At 45.1% G+C, this 17,590-nt stretch overlaps 4 protein-coding genes across 4 annotated transcripts; 2 read left to right on the forward strand and 2 right to left on the reverse strand.

Annotated features, from left to right (window-relative positions):
* Positions 1 to 3,601: 3,601 nt before the first annotated feature.
* On the forward strand, positions 3,602 to 4,860 carry N7496_002121 (uncharacterized protein; the record flags this gene model as incomplete). Its single annotated transcript, XM_056695052.1, has 4 exons — positions 3,602 to 3,657; positions 3,720 to 4,406; positions 4,475 to 4,646; positions 4,705 to 4,860. The coding sequence occupies 4 exons, from the start codon at positions 3,602 to 3,604 to the stop codon at positions 4,858 to 4,860; spliced, it is 1,071 nt and encodes a 356-aa protein (XP_056557264.1).
* Positions 4,861 to 6,985: 2,125 nt separating this feature from the next.
* N7496_002122 (FAD-binding oxidoreductase) lies at positions 6,986 to 8,547 on the reverse strand (the record flags this gene model as incomplete). The annotated part of the gene is made up of 2 exons (XM_056695053.1): positions 6,986 to 8,320; positions 8,410 to 8,547. The coding sequence occupies 2 exons, from the start codon at positions 8,545 to 8,547 to the stop codon at positions 6,986 to 6,988; spliced, it is 1,473 nt and encodes a 490-aa protein (XP_056557265.1).
* A 2,667-nt stretch (positions 8,548 to 11,214) lies between these two features.
* On the forward strand, positions 11,215 to 11,898 carry N7496_002123 (uncharacterized protein; the record flags this gene model as incomplete). The annotated part of the gene is made up of 1 exon (XM_056695054.1): positions 11,215 to 11,898. One exon carries the CDS (start codon positions 11,215 to 11,217, stop codon positions 11,896 to 11,898), a length of 684 nt encoding a protein of 227 aa, XP_056557266.1.
* A 2,917-nt stretch (positions 11,899 to 14,815) lies between these two features.
* Positions 14,816 to 15,523, reverse strand: N7496_002124 (Con-6 family protein; the record flags this gene model as incomplete). The annotated part of the gene is made up of 3 exons (XM_056695055.1): positions 14,816 to 15,141; positions 15,189 to 15,412; positions 15,462 to 15,523. 3 exons carry the CDS (start codon positions 15,521 to 15,523, stop codon positions 14,816 to 14,818), a joined length of 612 nt encoding a protein of 203 aa, XP_056557267.1.
* Between the last annotated feature and the right edge of the window lie 2,067 nt (positions 15,524 to 17,590).

Raw genomic sequence — 17,590 nt, forward strand, 5'->3', positions numbered from 1 at the left:
CACGTCTTTATATAAGATAACATTTTCACGACCTATAGTGATCTCCTACTTCGTACATACATACGTCAGCTATATTTATTAGCTACGCATATGTGGCGTAGGTTAGTGTCATTCAAATGATCTGAACTTTATCCCGATGTGATAGAATAACCTACCTAGTATTTAACTGTGTAATTACCTCCGTACATGGCTGAGCTTTGTGGGATGGTGGTGGAGGCTGAAAAAGTTCTGTAATTCTAATTGGGTGTATTTCTGCAGTCTCCTACCTGGTATATGACGACATCAATGACTTGGACTGATAAGACATCTGCATGCTCTACAGCTAGAGCACCTATGAAAACTATGGTCAGATCCTTCTGCATCCTTGACCTCGGCATTTCTACTACCAGCCTTGTGATGATTTCATGGCGTAGCCGAGCTGGTCAGCCGAGCGTGATGGACAGAAATCAAGTTAATATTACTGCCTGTTAAATGCCAATTTGCAAAGAAATTAATTGCTTTCTATTTAGGGATCGCCGCTATTCTAGTTCCTATGATGCCACACCCCAGCAATTGATGGCGTTTCCAGGGTTGTTTGTAATTATTGAGAAAATTTATCTTTCGAGGAGCTCGTACCAAATTAGACCTCTCCTCTCTTCCACTTCTTTTGCATATGAATACAGTCTTGTGTATTACGGTAGATCCGTAACACTGCCCAGCCTCGAGCTTATAAGCCTTAGAGACCCAAGCTCCGAAAAGAGATGTGAAACAGCTGAATATCAAGAGCTCACGTGGAAAAAACAGTGAGGGCACAAGGAACAATTCGATGGAGACCCACCTGCCGCGTTCCTTAACGAGGCGTAGCTGGCAAAAAATCTAGCAGAAAACAAGAATTGCCACCTATCGCGTATTTACCACCATCTCCGCAGACGTTGGATGACCAGATACTCTGTGTAAAGGAGCGATCTTAGTTCTGTTTACGACATTTGGGAACGAATTATCGAAATATTGTGTGGTCTTAATAACGCGTCGCGTCGTCTCTCCACCTGTTCTCGTTTCTCCCCCGCTCTTGGTCTCCTACCTAACCAGTTTCAAGTTCAGCACGAGTTGTAAACTATGACTTTCCTCTGTGAGGTAGAGCAGTTCCCTCCGATTCGTAAACTAAATCCGAATCCTGTATCACTAGCCACTCCGAAGACATCCGAAGACAATGCACATATTATACCCTAACAGGAGGAACATGATAAAGCTTTGCTTTAATTTACTTTTTCATGGAGTATAGTCTTAGTTCACGATTGCACCTTGATGTAGTCCCATTCTTGACCCCTGCATATGGCCCGCGAGCTTCCAGCTAGCAGATTCCTCAATAACTGAGACGTGTCAGCCAGCATCATTCTACAGAGGGAATCCAGTGAAGCTGCATGGCCCGTCTGCGAAATCACATGTATGTCACAAGACCTTTGAAACTTACCCCACCACCCACATTAATGCTATCGGTCTATGTGAGGCTAGAATGTCGAATGCCTTCACATAATGAAGGCTGCAACATCATTGGAACCCCTTCTATTTAGTTTCCGCAACTTCATCTGAACAACAAGACTGCTGTGCCGAAGCGTCAGGTATGACATCAAATTCAGGCTTCGACGCAGGCATCCTCGTTCTTGTGCTTATACTGGTGATATATGCATCCATCATGATTTTGTATGTCAATGTCATCACGATTCTAACTTCTATTACCCACTACCTATGAATATCACTCGCTCATTTCGACAGAATAATCTCCAGAACTTTTTCCATATGGAATCGGTCGCTGGACGCTGCAGTGATTGATCCTATAATGCAACCATTTAGCCTGACATCTGAGGCACAAAGATTGCAAGAACTCGAAGATGCAGCACCTAAGAAGCCCCTGTCACAATGGTGGGATTCAGTTCAGACAGAGCCGGATAGTCTGCTGGGGTCTACTCCGTCATTTACCTGGTAAGCTCATCCCATATTAGAACCTTTAGAGATTATGATCTAAATTACAAATAGTACTATATGTTTTGATTCAGTTTCCAGGACGAACTTGATTCACACACTCTCCTGCCGGCACGTATTCCATGACAATTGCCTGGAACAATGGTTTTCCACCGGCAAGACTTACTGTCCGTTATGCCATAGGTGTCTTGGGCAGCGTGAGAATATATCGGAAACTGTGTAGTATACTTGAAACTGAAGGTGGTATAGTATGCAGTTAACGCGATGCTTATCTTACCCATGATATAGGGTCTTAATTCAATCGCAATTAGCTTTAGTTGACGTCGCAATGATCATTTGGCGGCAACCATGGATGGTCTTATATACTACCCACCTAGCACCATCATGCTTCAGATACGGTCCGTAGATATGCTATATTATCTTTATGAGCAATTCTTTCCATTACCGGTTTAATTTCGGTCGGTTTCATTTTTACATACCCCATACGGAGAGCAAATAATGGCCGTCAATATTGTGCGTCATGAGTATGTTCTGACGTCAAAGTTCAGTTGATCATATGACTCCATACCCCATCACATAGACCGCGGCCTGGGCTCGGCACACGTGCACTGAACCCCATGTTGAAGGTTGTGTCACAAGGAATTTCAATTCCAGAGAAGTGCAATATTAGTGTTAGAAGGTATCATCAAATCTTGTCGGTTCATCTCACCATTCTGGCTTGTGGTGTCACGGTATTCTTAGCCACCGTGGGCACGGGCCAGTGTAAATAATGGGCTAGACTAGAAGAGACCGAATCAGTGAAACTATTTATTTTCTTGTGTCAGAACCCTGTGTTATACACGAGGTGCCATCTCACGACCGTTGTTTAATTTTACATTAACCACACCAAGCTGGAAAACATCCCCAGTTGCTGTTCATGGCTCAGAGTTCAATACCCTTTACGGGCCGTCAAATATGCGACGCTTGGTTGATAGGAAGTGGAATTGAATCATTGGGGGCTGCATTTTATCTCATCAATAATGCAAAAGTATCTGGGAGGCAAATCCATATACTGGGGGCAGAATTTCAGTCCAATGATGAGGAGATTGGTTATTGTGATCTTGCTATAGATCAGGCATTTACAGCAGAAACACCTTCCTTTTGTCAGGATCTTTGTATTTTCGACCTCGTTGCAAAATCCCATGGCTCTGGCTGGAATCATGATCCTCAGTCACCCTTGCTCTGCAAGAACGGGAGAAGACCGGAGGTATATGCACCAAGACACCCCACAGAGGTCTTCATCTCAGAACCAAGTAACTCCCAGATCAAGAATCGCAGCACTCATGTTTGGCCCGAGAATCGGAAGAAGATCGTGGAATTTTTACTGAAGGACGAGGGAGACTTCGAGGGAAAGACAATCCAAGATATATTCGGCAAGTCCTTCCTTGGCTCCGATCTCTGGGAACTATTTTCCTCTAAGTCAGTCAGAGTCGGCCGCTACCCATCTCCTTCATTGCTTAATTGAATACTAAATCCGCAATTAACTGAGTGAATAGTTTTGGCCTCCGGCCAGTGCATTGTGCAATGGAATTCCACCGGCATCTCTGCAAGTACCTGGACTATGTACAAGAAAAAAGTCCTCAATCTGCCAGTCCACTACAGCATGCCTTCCAAAAGCCAATTCTCCAGTGTATCAAGCCCTATTTACAGGAGCAGGGAGTGAGCTTCCTGACCAGGCTTTCAGTATCAGATATAAGATTTTGTACAGATACCGAGCCTAGGACAGTCTGCGAGATTCACGCGTCAGATAATGGTAGGTCTGTTGTCTTCCCGGTGGCAACAGATGACATCGTTATCGTGACAGTCGGTTCGCCAGTATCCGGATCACTATTTGGAAGTAATGGAGTTTCTCCTCCAGGCATCCAAGCAGCAGCAGAAACGCTGCTGAATTGGGACTGGTCTATTTGGTTCAATCTGGCTGCAAAATCTACAAAATTCGGGAACCCGTCGACTTTCTGCACGCAAATTTCTGAATCTCTCCTCGAAACCTTTACGGCTACGTTCCCGGCGCCCGAATTCAAGGTGATCTGTGCACATATAACTCACGCGCTACCCCAAGACAGACATCTCATATCGGTTGCTGACAGCAATTGGTCATTGAAAATCGTCTTACCACAACAACCGGCCTTCACAGGTCAACGGGACAATCTTTGTTTCTTACTCGGCTATGCTCTTACACCGAAAGAATGTGGGAATTTCATCAAGAAGCCTATGTGCGTATGCAGCGGTGATGAAATCCTTGCAGAGCTGTTATGGCACTTCAATATTCCATTCCAAAGCATTCTTCCAACTGCCACTGCAGTTCCCCGGTTAATGCCTTTTGGCTTGTCACCGCTGTTAAAACGACGCTATGGAGACCGGCCAAATATTATTCCTCGTGACACAACAAATATCGCTTTGGTCGGTCAGTACGTGGAAACTGAGGACGATACTGCCCTCAGTCTGGAGTATGGACTACGCTGTGCTGAGTTAGCAGTGCACCATCTTATGAAACTGGCAAACAAACCTTCAGGGGTCAGAAAATCGAAGGTAGTTGCGAGATATGGGAATCATGCGAAGACATTGCGGACGACTCCTCATGGCTCTACGTAAATGAGCCTGTGATTGTATGGCTCCGCAGCCTGCTAGAGTTAAAAGATTTCGAGCGGGTAAGTGGTGGCACCATAATTAAGCGATGCTAGGTCTAGACTCGACCGCTTTTGTTAGGGATACTGGGAGGTGGAAACATACCACCCTTTGATGACGTCATACCGCAACAAGATCGCCATTATTCATTCAGCTGGGTGGATCAATGCGACGAAGGGATCACCCGCTCTCAACCCAGTTTCTCACCCTGTCTACGCGCAGTCACGCTCTCACTAGCGGTCACCCGCCATTTGTCGTTGTGATACAAGGCAAGTGTGGTGAGGTTTCTGCAGTCTTCAATGCCGCTGAGGCCATGATGGCTATCCTGCCGTCCTCCCTGAGACACACTAGCCTTGTATGGTAAAGTGGATATTTAGCACGCTTCCGTTCAGGAGTTATCTTAGATTTCTTAGACATCTAAAATATCACACAATTGCTGGCATAAACTGTCGCTCCTCCTAGATCCTATCTCTCTTCTCAACAAAGTGTACATCAGGCACAAAGGCCGCAACATCGGAAATAATTTCTGCATTTCTATACGAAGAACCAAATATTCCAAATCAATTTAAGCTTCACGTTGTGTATGTATAGCTTCTTGTATCTTGTCAGAAAGAAACAACAAGAAGTAATTCCTCTACACTAAAACTGTCGGGACATATCCTCCCGTCAGAATAAGCAAAGACATGTTATGTGGTACGTGATCTTGCTAAGCTGCGGCTCCTGCATGGATTCAGGGGTATTGGGCCTTGACCTAAAAACACACATCTATCATACACGAATCAATCAACTTTTGCTTAGAAGCATAAACTGTCCACTTAACTGTGTACACAGTACCTAGCTGGTGATACCAACAACAACACTTGTCAGCCACGGGCTATTGGAACCCATGGTCGTTTTTCAAAACCTGCGACATTCTCAAAAAGCGGTTCGTCGATTCTTTGGATTCAAGTAGTCGCGGCATTTTCTATTTACTTATTTGAATACTAGTTCACACGACTTCAGGTCTCATTAACATAAAATTATACCGAGGACTCCACTATCCTTGTCGTATCGCCATTGTAAGGAGTTCGTCGAGTCCATTAGCAAGGATAGCGCTTCCATCGTCAATGTTCCCGGAAAGAAAACTTGCAGATTTCAATCAATCACACTGAAAGATGATTAGAATTCATTAATAGCGTAGCTCAGGGAGAAGACTGCAAGTGCACGGAAGGGGTAATTGCAAAATGAGTCACATTCACATTTTTCCATAGAGGACTCCCGTGGCCGACGAACTATACTTCACGTCCTTCATGGAGATATGATTAATACGTATACTCCAAGTCACCTCAGAATCTATCAACTTCGGTGGTATCCCACGTTCCTGGGGTGATGCATTTACAGGGTGGAATCATTGGGAGGCAAGAACGGGACTAGACGAGCTGTTTTGGAATCCTGAGAGCAACTTTTCATGGCCCGCCAATTGTCTTAGAGATTCCAATGTATCCCCATGCAGAGTGCCTTGAAGGGGAAGGAAAATCCACTCCGTGCATCTCCAGATGGGTTTATCCCCTCAGTAACCAGAATGTAGATCTGAGACGTGAATATTGGGTCCTGGAAGCTTAGAATCAATAATCTGGTATATACGGAGAAGAGCGCTTACATTATTGCTGATCTTATATACCCTGAGACAAAACAAACCATTAAATGCCAAGTTCTGCCACTGTCGTGGGTGCTTGATTATACACGATGCTCCGTTGCAGTAGGCGGCTATCTTCCATAACGAAGACGTAACCTTTGAAAAGGGTTTAGCTTGTCGTTCTACTCATCTCCCCGAAGTGCCAGATGCTTACTATCAGAGATGAGCGACGCCGTGTGCATTACTGTTTCTTTAATTGATTGAGTTTGAGGGTCCGCAAGATAAGCAGAGGAAACGTAGAGATGCATTCAGACCAAATGTATATGATAGCCTTGCCCACTTACAATGTTGTCACTAATGTCTCGCTCGTTTTAGATGCCATATATTCTACGAAAAGCAAAACAATGGACATCTCTAACGGAACACCGCAACGCGGGCATGGGTGTAATCAGTGAGCTACTGCATGATCAAGGGGCTCCGGTTGGGAAGCAATGAATTGAGACGGAAGGAGGTGTAATGACAATATAAGATGCATTTTCGGCGTCCAGCGTTGGTATTCATGAGTAAATTAGTCACACCAAAATCGTGTCAATTTTCGGGGTTGAAATAGGCTCAAATAGCTTTCCGTCAAAGTCTTTCCGCGGTAGTATCAACTTCAGAAACGACTCAATAGTATCCCTAGCTGGATGTCGGTTGACATACTGTTTTTATATCCCCCCCTCTCCCTAGGTGGAATACCGCGACAACTCAGTGTGCAGTCGAAGGAATAAGTAGATTGTGCCATTTTCGAAACATATTCTTCGGATCATAAACTGTCTTGAGTTCCTGCAAGCGTGGAAGATTCTTGCCAAAGAGCTCCTCCGCATTGGTCTCGTGTCCTAAAATTGTGTTAATAAGAGCTTGGCTCACAGAGTCCGAGGAGTTAGTACCCGCGTAGTTAGCATAGACTCCCACCCCCTGTCCCGCGATGCTCACCACCCCAGCACGGTCACGAATCTTGCGAATCATTGCACGCTCCAGATTCATCATCTTCATATCTAATTCCTGGTCATACCATCGGAAGATAGACACAACGTTATGATACCGGCCCCGGTTAGCGTAGGCGGTTGCCTCGACTGGTATTTGGTTTACACGCGTGTATGGTATTAGTTCAAAAATTACTGCACTACCTTCGACCCGCGGATAGGTTCGGATGAATTTGTCAAAGTCGTCGTGGACCTCCTGCATGAGCTGGAGGTCCAAAGGTAGGGCAAACGTCGTGCCGCTGACACTCTTACGGGTCCCCGGGGCGACGAACCGGCCCAAGATAGTGTTCATCTTTAAGTACGGCATCTCATGTGTCTCGTTCTGGATAGACTCGAGGGCTAATAGCGGTCCGAAGAAGGCTTCGGCCGCGGTACTTGGCCCATTATAGAATAGCAGAGCGACAATCACGATCGGCAGCGGGGCGTGGGGGCGGGTGGTGAAGCCGAAGAATAGCGCCTCGTCGCCTGTTGTTTGCGTATCAAACTGGTTTGCAAACTCGACTACAGCACTGAGCTGCTCTATTGGCAAGTAAATAAAACCACCAAAGACAGAGGGCCGCTGAGGATGCGCCCGTAGGACAAACTCAGTGACCACGCCAAAGCTCTGCCCAGCGCCTCGTATAGCCCAGAAAAGGTCTTGGTTTTCGTCAGCGGAGGCGGTCATGATGCGGCCATCTGCAAGGACTATCTTGACGCTGATCAGGTTATCGATAACCAGGCCGTGACGTCCCGTGAGCCAGCCAAAACCGCCCCCCAGAGTTGTACCCCCGACGCCAGCAGCGCTCGTCGTGCAGCCAACAACTGCTAACCCTTCCTTTGCTGACGCCTGGTCAACCTCGTCCCAGGTTGCGCCGCCCTGAACGGCCACGGTTTGTGAGGCCGGATCGACTACAACACGGCGCATCATGGACAAGTTGATAACGATTCCCCCATGGGTTGAGGATGCGCCGCTCGTGCTGAAACCTCCACCTTGGACCACGAAGGGAATGTAATGATAAGTCGCGAAGGTGATCACCAGTGAGATTTCGTGAGACGAAGTGACAATCACCACCGCACCCTATAGGAAGACGGGTCAGTTAAATGTATGGCAGAGGCATAATCGTGTTGGGAGGGAATCGAAGGAATCCACAGGAAATGCTAGCTTACAGCTTCTTTCTCGCTGGCCTCGCTCCATCTATTGATAAGCTCTGGATAGCCCTCCTGATCAGGGGTGATGACAGTCGCCTGCGTGTCTTGCAGGTTTTGACGCAGCTGAATAGCACGTTTGTATGTTAAGAAGGGCATGATGAAAGGGGTTCGGGCAGAAGTGATGCGGGTGTATCCTGGTTCTAGGGAGAGATCTTACGCGGGTTCTACATATCGAACCTGCGTCGTGAAGATGAATTTGGAAGCCAATATCCTGAAGGGAATGTTGTTTTAGCCGGTCGGTGATATGGAATGACTGTAGGGTAGGCGGTCACACGACTGTGCCTATGACTACGTCGTACGTTCAGAGTTTCACCTTGCTCAGAGTGATTGCGCCATGGGTAGCCCCTTGTCTGTCGGCCGACGGCTAGATGTAAGGAACCGCCACTTCCAGTTTCCAAAACATCTCTTGCCGATAATATATCGAGTCTAGAACGGTCTAGACACGAGAGGTGAGATTCGAGCCGACAAACAAAGCGAAGTCCTTCAAGTGCCATAGCCTCAAATGGATCGTGTGGTGTGATGCTGCACAGCAACCACCGCCTCACTGACCGAGTTGGAGGTAAACCTAAATGTGCTAACTCTATTGATCCCCTACTCGCTGGATTTATTCTTCAAGTATATCACGATTTTTTCTTCATGCTATTGCTAGGTACCTTGTATAAAGAGGCTTAAATTATTAGCTTCCTGATGGAAAATACCCATCATATTGGTTCATTTCAGATATTGAAATTTTCTCTGGCCGAAAACCGCTTTCTGCAATGGCAGCTCTCGGAAGAGGATCTGGATGGGGTATTTCTCCCCCTTTCAAGACCAAGAAAGAGGAGGACACATGTAGCAATCATCAACGACTCCGCGAGGAGATCACGTTGGCGAAAACGAACAAAACATCACTGGAGCCAATTCCAAATACTATTCTCAATCGGCCAGAATATAGAGCGGACGAATTCACGGTGAAGCAGGAAGATAACTCTTTGCCCGCATCAAATCACGAAAGCCAAAAAATTGAAAATGACGCCATTGGGACAGCTCCTCATCATGCCCCTCGAGACCACGCATGTGCCTTGGAGACCCTGGAGAGGGGCATCATTTACTTTTTCTATCGATCTCGAGTTGATATCGATAGTACTGGTGCATGTGGAATTTACGACGTCGCAAGGAGCTTTATTGTTCTCCGTCCTAGCCCGTGCAGGTCAGCTTTGGATCAACAAGAGGGTCCACAGAGGTTCGGCGAAAGGTTCCGACTAATAGTGGTTCCTAAAAGGTTTTTCCACAATCTCCTCGCATAAAGGAGGTAGGCTTTGTGGAAAAGGCTGGGATAACTTTGGAAGAACTTCAGGAGACATTTATCGCTGGGTTGAATTATGAGACCCGGACCCGCGGCTCAAGAACTATACCCGATGCGAGGCTGTTCGCGAGAGGCGTCTATTCCATAAGTTCGGCGCAACATGGCTCCTATCTGGCCTACTTGCTTATAGACCCTAAACATCTTGGTCCTGTTCAGAAGGACTTTGGACTTCAAGAGCGAGGAAGGTGGCTTATTCAGTCGAAGAATCCGAAGGCTTCCAGTCCACCGTCTTTCAGTCTTCCTAATAACCCAACATATCCTAAAAGGTAAGTCGATCATTCTGACGGCCGCCGCTTCTATTGCTCCTTTATAATCATACACTTACTGAAAGAGTATAGTTTTGATGAAATATTCGGTAACCACCGCTGGGTGGCTTTACAGCCTAGATTGATTGACTATCCTAATTCCCAATTCCTCCTTATCGGGCAGTGTGTTCCCCGACCAGACTTCTCCACTGTCCCTAAGGGAAGACATGAATCTATGGAGACCCTGGATAAACAACTTGACGAACTGGGCCATTGGAGTGATGAGATGGAGAAGACACAATCAGGTAAACTTCCTTTTACGGATCTATAGCTGTGGGAAGGTATTAGACTAGCTAACCGCTCTCTATCAGGTTTTGACTCGATTTACGGAGATCTGGGCCTGGAGGTTCATCATCATCTCAAGATCTCTACCGCGTGGGATCATCGATAGCCTTGTAAAATTCATCTATCCTCTAGGGAGTTTGATTATTCTTGAGTTATCCGCTACTTTTTGCTTCGTTCCTCTATGGTTGTAAGGACAGGGAAAATAGGGCTTGATGTGCTTGGGTTTATTTGACAAAAGATGCTTTGTAGGAAGTAGATCACTTAGGAATTGCACCAAATACTGGTTTCGCCTGAGCAGTCATCATAATCGTCCTAGACCTACCAACGCTACACTAGAATATCAGACAGCTATGTTCCAGAACCTGCGCATGCTGATAATGCCATATTACGACCCCAGCCTGCCATTCAAAGAGGTTACTAGGAGGCATTCCCGATCGAGCATATTATATTCGAACTCGCGAAGCCCACTTTGAGCCCACACGGTACTGCTATCTTTCTGCATATGATATCTCTCATCAGATTCTGGAAGAAGTGACAATGCTCAAAGTTGCATCTACACCATTCCACCCGATCCCGTAGCTGCCTCTCGGGTCCGATCGCCCGAGAATCTACCTTCAAAATTCCTTGGGACGAAGCCAACCAGCAAAAGATAATGGTGAAAATTATAGGCTACCACTCAATTCTCACAGTCTAGGCCTGCTGCCGCCGCATATTCCTCGAATTGTCTAGATGCTATAAATACGGCCAAGAGGAATCTGGCGAGTTTTCCCTTCGAACATCTGTTCGTGCAGATTTATATCTACCGACGCCAAAATTCCGAGATTCAATATGACCGCGAAAGCTGAAACTATTTCTGAAAGTGTTTACCATGTTATGCTTATGGTCGCCCCGGCAAAGGCTCCAAAGGGGCAGATTGAAAAGATACGAGTCCTAGGTACCTACACTTCTATTAGAAAAGCCAAGGATGCTGCACATCGTGGGCTCTTCGACAGCGGATACGAGCGAGAATGGTTCTCGTCCTTTGAGACAAAGCCCGAGGCGCTGGAAGACCTCGCAGCCTCGGAGGGAACGGGGCTTGCAGTTTATGCCGTTGCGTCGGATGGTACGAAGTTCAGACTTCGTGTATCGACATCTCCGAACGACTTGGAGTTGACGAGTGATAATGAAAACGGACGGGTTGTAATTCCACTTTATTATGTGGTGCAGACCAATGTTCCCTATTGCACCCACGAACGGAAGCCAACCCATGACACCCATATTGAAGGGGTGTTCAAGTCCTATGCAGACGCTCGGAAATTTGCGAGCACTTTGCTACTTTCAGAGGAGGATGGAGTCAAAGCCTCCAGCTACCAGGAGTACACTGAGGCTGCTATGAATGAAAGAGACTGCGAATTTGGGGAGAATGTGGTGGTGCACGCGGTAGGCGGCAATGAGGAGAATTATTTCGTTAGCGTCGTGACAGGTCAGGAGCTTGAAAGTGTACGACTTCGAGAAGCATCTCTCAAAATCTGAAGGAGTTTTTGATTTGGTTCCACAAGTATTGGAAGGGATGATCACATCCTCGACGCAAGCCAAGACCAAAGTCATACCCAGTGGCATGACTAAATGGGGCGAGCCACATATTCTGGGCCATTTGTCTAAATTATCGTGCCGAAAGGCAACGAGAGGAACGCAACCGAGCGGCTGTAAAGCAAAAGTTATGGTCGGCCCCGAAAGTATAGTATGGTGTAGCCATGGTACCATGGCTTAATACTTCCCCGCGTTCGGTCTTCTAGCTAAAAGCTTACGAACTAGTAAACATGTGGCGAATGAGGACCACCGGAATCATCAGGAATATGCGATTGATTGATTAAATGAGTGGCAGGCAGAGGGTATGTTGAATACGCATCTGCAGAGTTGGTCCAGAGTTGATGTGCGGATGGGACCAATTCCTCCGTGTCTTAGAGGATCCATGGGATACTCGAGTGACTTGAAAGAGTTGCCTCGGAGCCCCATAATTACATACAGAATACAAAGGAAGCAGGAGGAGGAAGGGAACCAGTACAGTACAAGGAGGCAGCTGTAAGTAAACTGCTCCATGTTCTGACAATAACCAGCCCATATTCTCTAGAAAACTTGTTCCACGGTTCAGAATGCCAGTTGCTAAAATATCCTGTAAAAACACTTGCCACGACCTTGGGCAGTTCTTGATACTCTAACAATACGGAGTTAGAATTTCATAAATACTAGTCATTACTCACACTAGAGATGTGTTATCGTTCGGAGACAAAAGACGCTCGTAACCTAATTAAACTGGATGACCACGTATTGCTGCTCGCAAAACGCTATTCTTCCTACTTTAAATCCGGGTCACTTCCGAAGGTCCGTGACAGTTTCCGGAATATATTGATTATCAATTGTCAAACGCAACGATAACGGGCATCATGAAGCTACTACAGACAGTTTGTTATATTTTAACGGCTCCTTGGCAAACTTGGAAGTTCGCCGTTCACCAGGTCTTACTGATGCCCGAACATAACCCGGATCGAGTGACCGTTATGAATCTGTGGCGGAAGAATAGAAGGACTGAGTACAGCACGGTGACCATTGTCGTAAGCTATAGTTCCTAAGCGAATATTCGGATACTGAATATCGGCCCTGCAGGGAACCATTTTCGCGTCCGTAGCGATAAGCTCAATAAATGAGACAGAAGCCTCTCTGTCTCACTGGACAGTTCGGGCATTTTGGAACGGCACATTAATATGGAGCATTTTTGCAGTCCTTATGGCATTCTACCTCGGTGTATTCATCGACACATGTGAAACATGCGTAAATGGTGTGCCAAACCTTCTGAAGCTCATCAGGCACGAGGAAGGACATGCAGTAAACTGGGTTTATATGTGTGTGCTGCAATCACCAATAATGCTTATTTGCTATGCGATAGTATCTTACATCATTGGTCTCCTCGTATTCATGATACAACCGTTGTGGCAGACAGGGTGGGGAAATGAAGACAAGGTGAGAGCGATTACTATAACCACACGTTGGCTCACAATGCTAAGAGATCCCTCTAGATTGCAATATTCTTCTTGCTGTACCTTACCTTCGCAGTTTTCTCATTCCTGACAGTCTGCATAACTCTCTATACCAGATTTCTTCCAAATGTGGCTGAAGCTGGTGCCCAATGTTGATTGCTGTTGGTATCACCAGCTAGGTACTGTGTACACAGTTAAGCGGGACAGTTTATAGTAAAGCAAAAGTTGATTGATTCGTGTATGATAGATGTCTTCCTCTAAGTCCTTATCCAATGTCTCTGAATCCATACGGCGGAAGCCGCAGCTTAGCAAGATTACGTACAATTTGTCTTTGCTTATTCTGACGGGAGAATATGCCCCGACAATTGCTTTGTTGCTAGAATGCATGTAAGAGTATAATAAAAAAGAATAGTCTTTTGCAAATTCTGAAGTTTGAGCTTCTAGTTTCTATCTTGGTAAAGGATGAACTGTGAGTACGCGGACAAAGGTAGCTATTTATTACACTAACAGGAACGGTATTCTGAAATCTCAAGCATTACATTCTTGCTCTAAGTAATAGGAAACTGAGAGACTTCAACCAACAAGACAACCTTGGAAATGGCTGTTGAATGTACTTCAATGTGTACGTTCAATCCTCCGCTTTTCCTTCCTAGCCTACACGTATTCCGTTGACCTCTCCGTTCAGCGTAATTACTCTACGCGCTGCAAAATTTATCAACATGGACAGCGTCAATACGGTCATTCAACTCATGGCTAACCTCACGACTCCTTAGTAATTCCAACTGTCGGGACATCATTATCCTCCCGTCAGAATAAGCAAAGACATGTTGTACGTGATCTTGCTAAGCTGCGGCTCCCGCCCGTTTGGATCCAGGGGTATGGGGCCTTGACCTAAAAACACACATCTTTCATACAACGAATCAATCAACCTTTGCTTTGGCATAAACTGTCCACTTAACTGTGTACACAGTACCAAGCTGGTGATACCAACACATCCATGGAACAAAGAGTGACCTTTTGTCTCGAAAAAACGATATCCCGACAGAGATCAGCGCAACAGACAAGAAACAACACATCCATAAATTCTGGCTCTCAGATTTGATGCGAACAGCCAGGTATAAAGGTATGGTTAGAGAAACAATATCTTGATTCTTACACAATAAAGTGAGCGGAATATATAATTTGTAGTAGCACGAGATGAACTAATAAGTAAGCAAGCAAAATACAGAGATTCGAGAATGTACTACAGTTTTAGAGACAAAATAGTACAGTAGATTCTCTATGATAGATAAACTAACAAAGTATTCAAACCGTAGAAAAATTATTCAGTTATAGTCTGTGTCCCATGCATGAAAATGGTCCAGTATTAAAATGACAACAACACAGTTCAAAGATCAAATATCCGTACACGGGCGTCAATCTCCCTGCTGGTGGTACTCCGCAGAGCTGTTGTTTTCAATATCATGTAGGTGCTTCGCAGCTCTGCAACGACCATCTTCGCTGACGAGAGGATTTCTCTGTGCGCTAAAATTTGTATTAGATAATGTTCTTAATAACAGATCTGGGAAGCCTTGCGCTTTTAACCCCACAGCGATCCTCGGAGGGTCCTTCGGTCTCTCCTGCTGATGGTATAGCTCCTGCCTAGCTTCCTCGTCATCCATGACCTGCAACATGTCCCACGCATGTTGTTTGCCTTCTTCTGAGACTAGTGGATTGTGAATAGCTCTCGATTTTATCAGTTCTCCCTTCCTGTAATCGTTTTCTCTCGGTAGTTTTTCAACTATAAACGTGATGAGAAGACAGAATACACCTTATAACCTCGAGCGGCACTGATTCTCTCTTGAAGAGACCTTGATCTCTCGTCCCCTGACGACCGTCGTTCGTGGCGATGATAAGGTACATGCACGCTCTCTCCACTGAGCTCCTGGAGGGCCTCTTGCTCATTCAACCTTTGTAGCATCTCCTGTGCATGCTTCGTTGCTTCTGGAGAGACATGTTCATTGTGCAGAGCTCTAGATTACTCTGTAAGCTTGCTTATCAAGTATGTCAAAGAGAACGTACGCTTTGTAGCCGCGGGCGGCGTTGATCCGTTCTTCGGGAGTAGATGGATATTGATAGGACATCAGGAGAAACAATTTTCGTTCGATAGAAAAATAATCAAATCACATAACGGAATGAAGCCCTCAAATTGTTGACTCTGGTGACAGTCTTATTGTAAAGACAAATGATGACGTCATCACATCACCGTATTGAGGGCCGATGAGGTAGCTAGCGTTTCCCAAAGAGACGAAATACAATAACACAAAGGAATCTGGTGTAATATTTACCTCCAAAAAGAGATAATAATATCTTGTCATTCCAAAAGTCGACCTCACAGTACCGGCAATTTCGCTGATCACACCCATCGGACGGCTAGACTCTCTGCTTCGGCTCTGAAAGCGTCTATTAGCTGGATCTAGAGGTCATGGTCCCGTAAAGAAAATCGGGTATTTTGGATAGAATTTGTAACACGTAGAAATTTCAATTTCAATATAACGATAAACTTTTCCTGTCATAAGCACGTCCAAGAGCATATGCAATTCCGTCTAGACTATTCTTCCTGGCTAGCTCATTGAGTCCATTGCCTGCCAAATGATGGCCTGATGGCCTGATAAGGTCTAGAATTATTCTTTCATGGGACCATGCCCGGTAGTGAGTTTGATGTAGAATCCTATTCTTAACTAGTTTTCTATTTAACCAGACTTCAGGTATGAAAAAAAAGGAGCCGTTTGTCTGAGAGTGCAAATTGCAAAATTTTTAAGCAAAGTACAATGAACCCCAAGCTATCAACTACCCGCAACCCTGGAAGCGCCCACGCGTGGCTTGTGGGTAGTGGTATTATATCACTTGCTGTACGCCGTGCATCTTATCAAAGATGCACAAATGCTAGGATCCAACATTCATATACTTGATAGGTATTTAAAGTCTGGAGGCGGCATTACTAGCTCTGGAGATCTAGAGAAGGGGTTCGTAATCTATCTAGGGAGCCTGCTATATTTCCACGCCGAATACGTCGAGAATTTATTGTCCTTAATTCTAATCGCATAAAACTCGAATAAATCTCTGGTAGATAAATCTCTGGTAGATAAATCTCTGGTAGATAAATCTCTGGTAGATTCGATCAGAGATTTCGAATTCGTTAAAAATCCTCCCCCTAGGAGGATTATAAATACACGACTCATTAGAAATAAAGGAGGTACTAAACGATCAGATACTAATCACGTCTCTATTAAGCTATATAATCGGTTATAACTTATGAAGGTACTATTAGAAAATAAAAGTTTACTCGGGAGGAAACTTATATAAGATTATTTTAAAGACGAGTTTTTTAGAATAGACTTCTAGGCGTTATGGTCTCCTACGTGTGATTTGTAACTATCTGTCAGCATATAAGCTGGTGTATATTCGGAGGTCCTGGCAGTACCTTAGATGAATATCTATGAAAAGCTGAAGATGCCGCCTATAGTGCATTTTTGGCTGACGTGGATAATCATGTGATCCTCAGATTTTCCGTCACTATCTATAATCCCCGCCTAAGTTAATACCCGAACTAGTCTTATATAGGTCAACAATCAGGTTTTCTCTTAGACCTTGGCGTAGTACTACCGAGTTTTACCGATGTCGCCGGATCTATCTCCCTAATATTCATAACCTTAATTACGTAAGATATCTAGATAGAACCCGATACACGCTCTATTAATCGGTTATACTACTAATTTCTATACATCTTCGCTCCGAGGGTATTAACTGTCGGACTTTAGGCGGTGACCATAAAGTCGTCGTGGTAATGCACACAAGAAGATAGTGTATGCATATAATTAGTAGGACTCAATGTAGTGTCTGGTTACACCATTATGAGTATGTCGGTCGTGCGTACTTATAAGAAGCACCACGATTGTGGAAAAGTATCGCTGAACAAGAAGAGAGATCAAAAGGGATGATAAACTTCATTCAATTTAGCTAGGAAAAAGGGCAGGATTTATATCTCAAGATGCATGGCAAAAGATCACATGAAAGAGGTCATATTGGAGTGTTATAGTCTCCTGCCTAGGTAGGCAATTGAATACGAGATCGTTGAGGATCAATCTAATAGATCTTATAGAGAAGATCTAGAAACAATGAGGGGTTATGTAAGTGGGTCTTACATCATG

The sequence above is a fragment of the Penicillium cataractarum genome (assembly GCF_028827025.1).
Source record: "Penicillium cataractarum strain IBT 29864 chromosome Unknown utg000002l, whole genome shotgun sequence".
Classification (NCBI taxonomy): domain Eukaryota; kingdom Fungi; phylum Ascomycota; class Eurotiomycetes; order Eurotiales; family Aspergillaceae; genus Penicillium; species Penicillium cataractarum.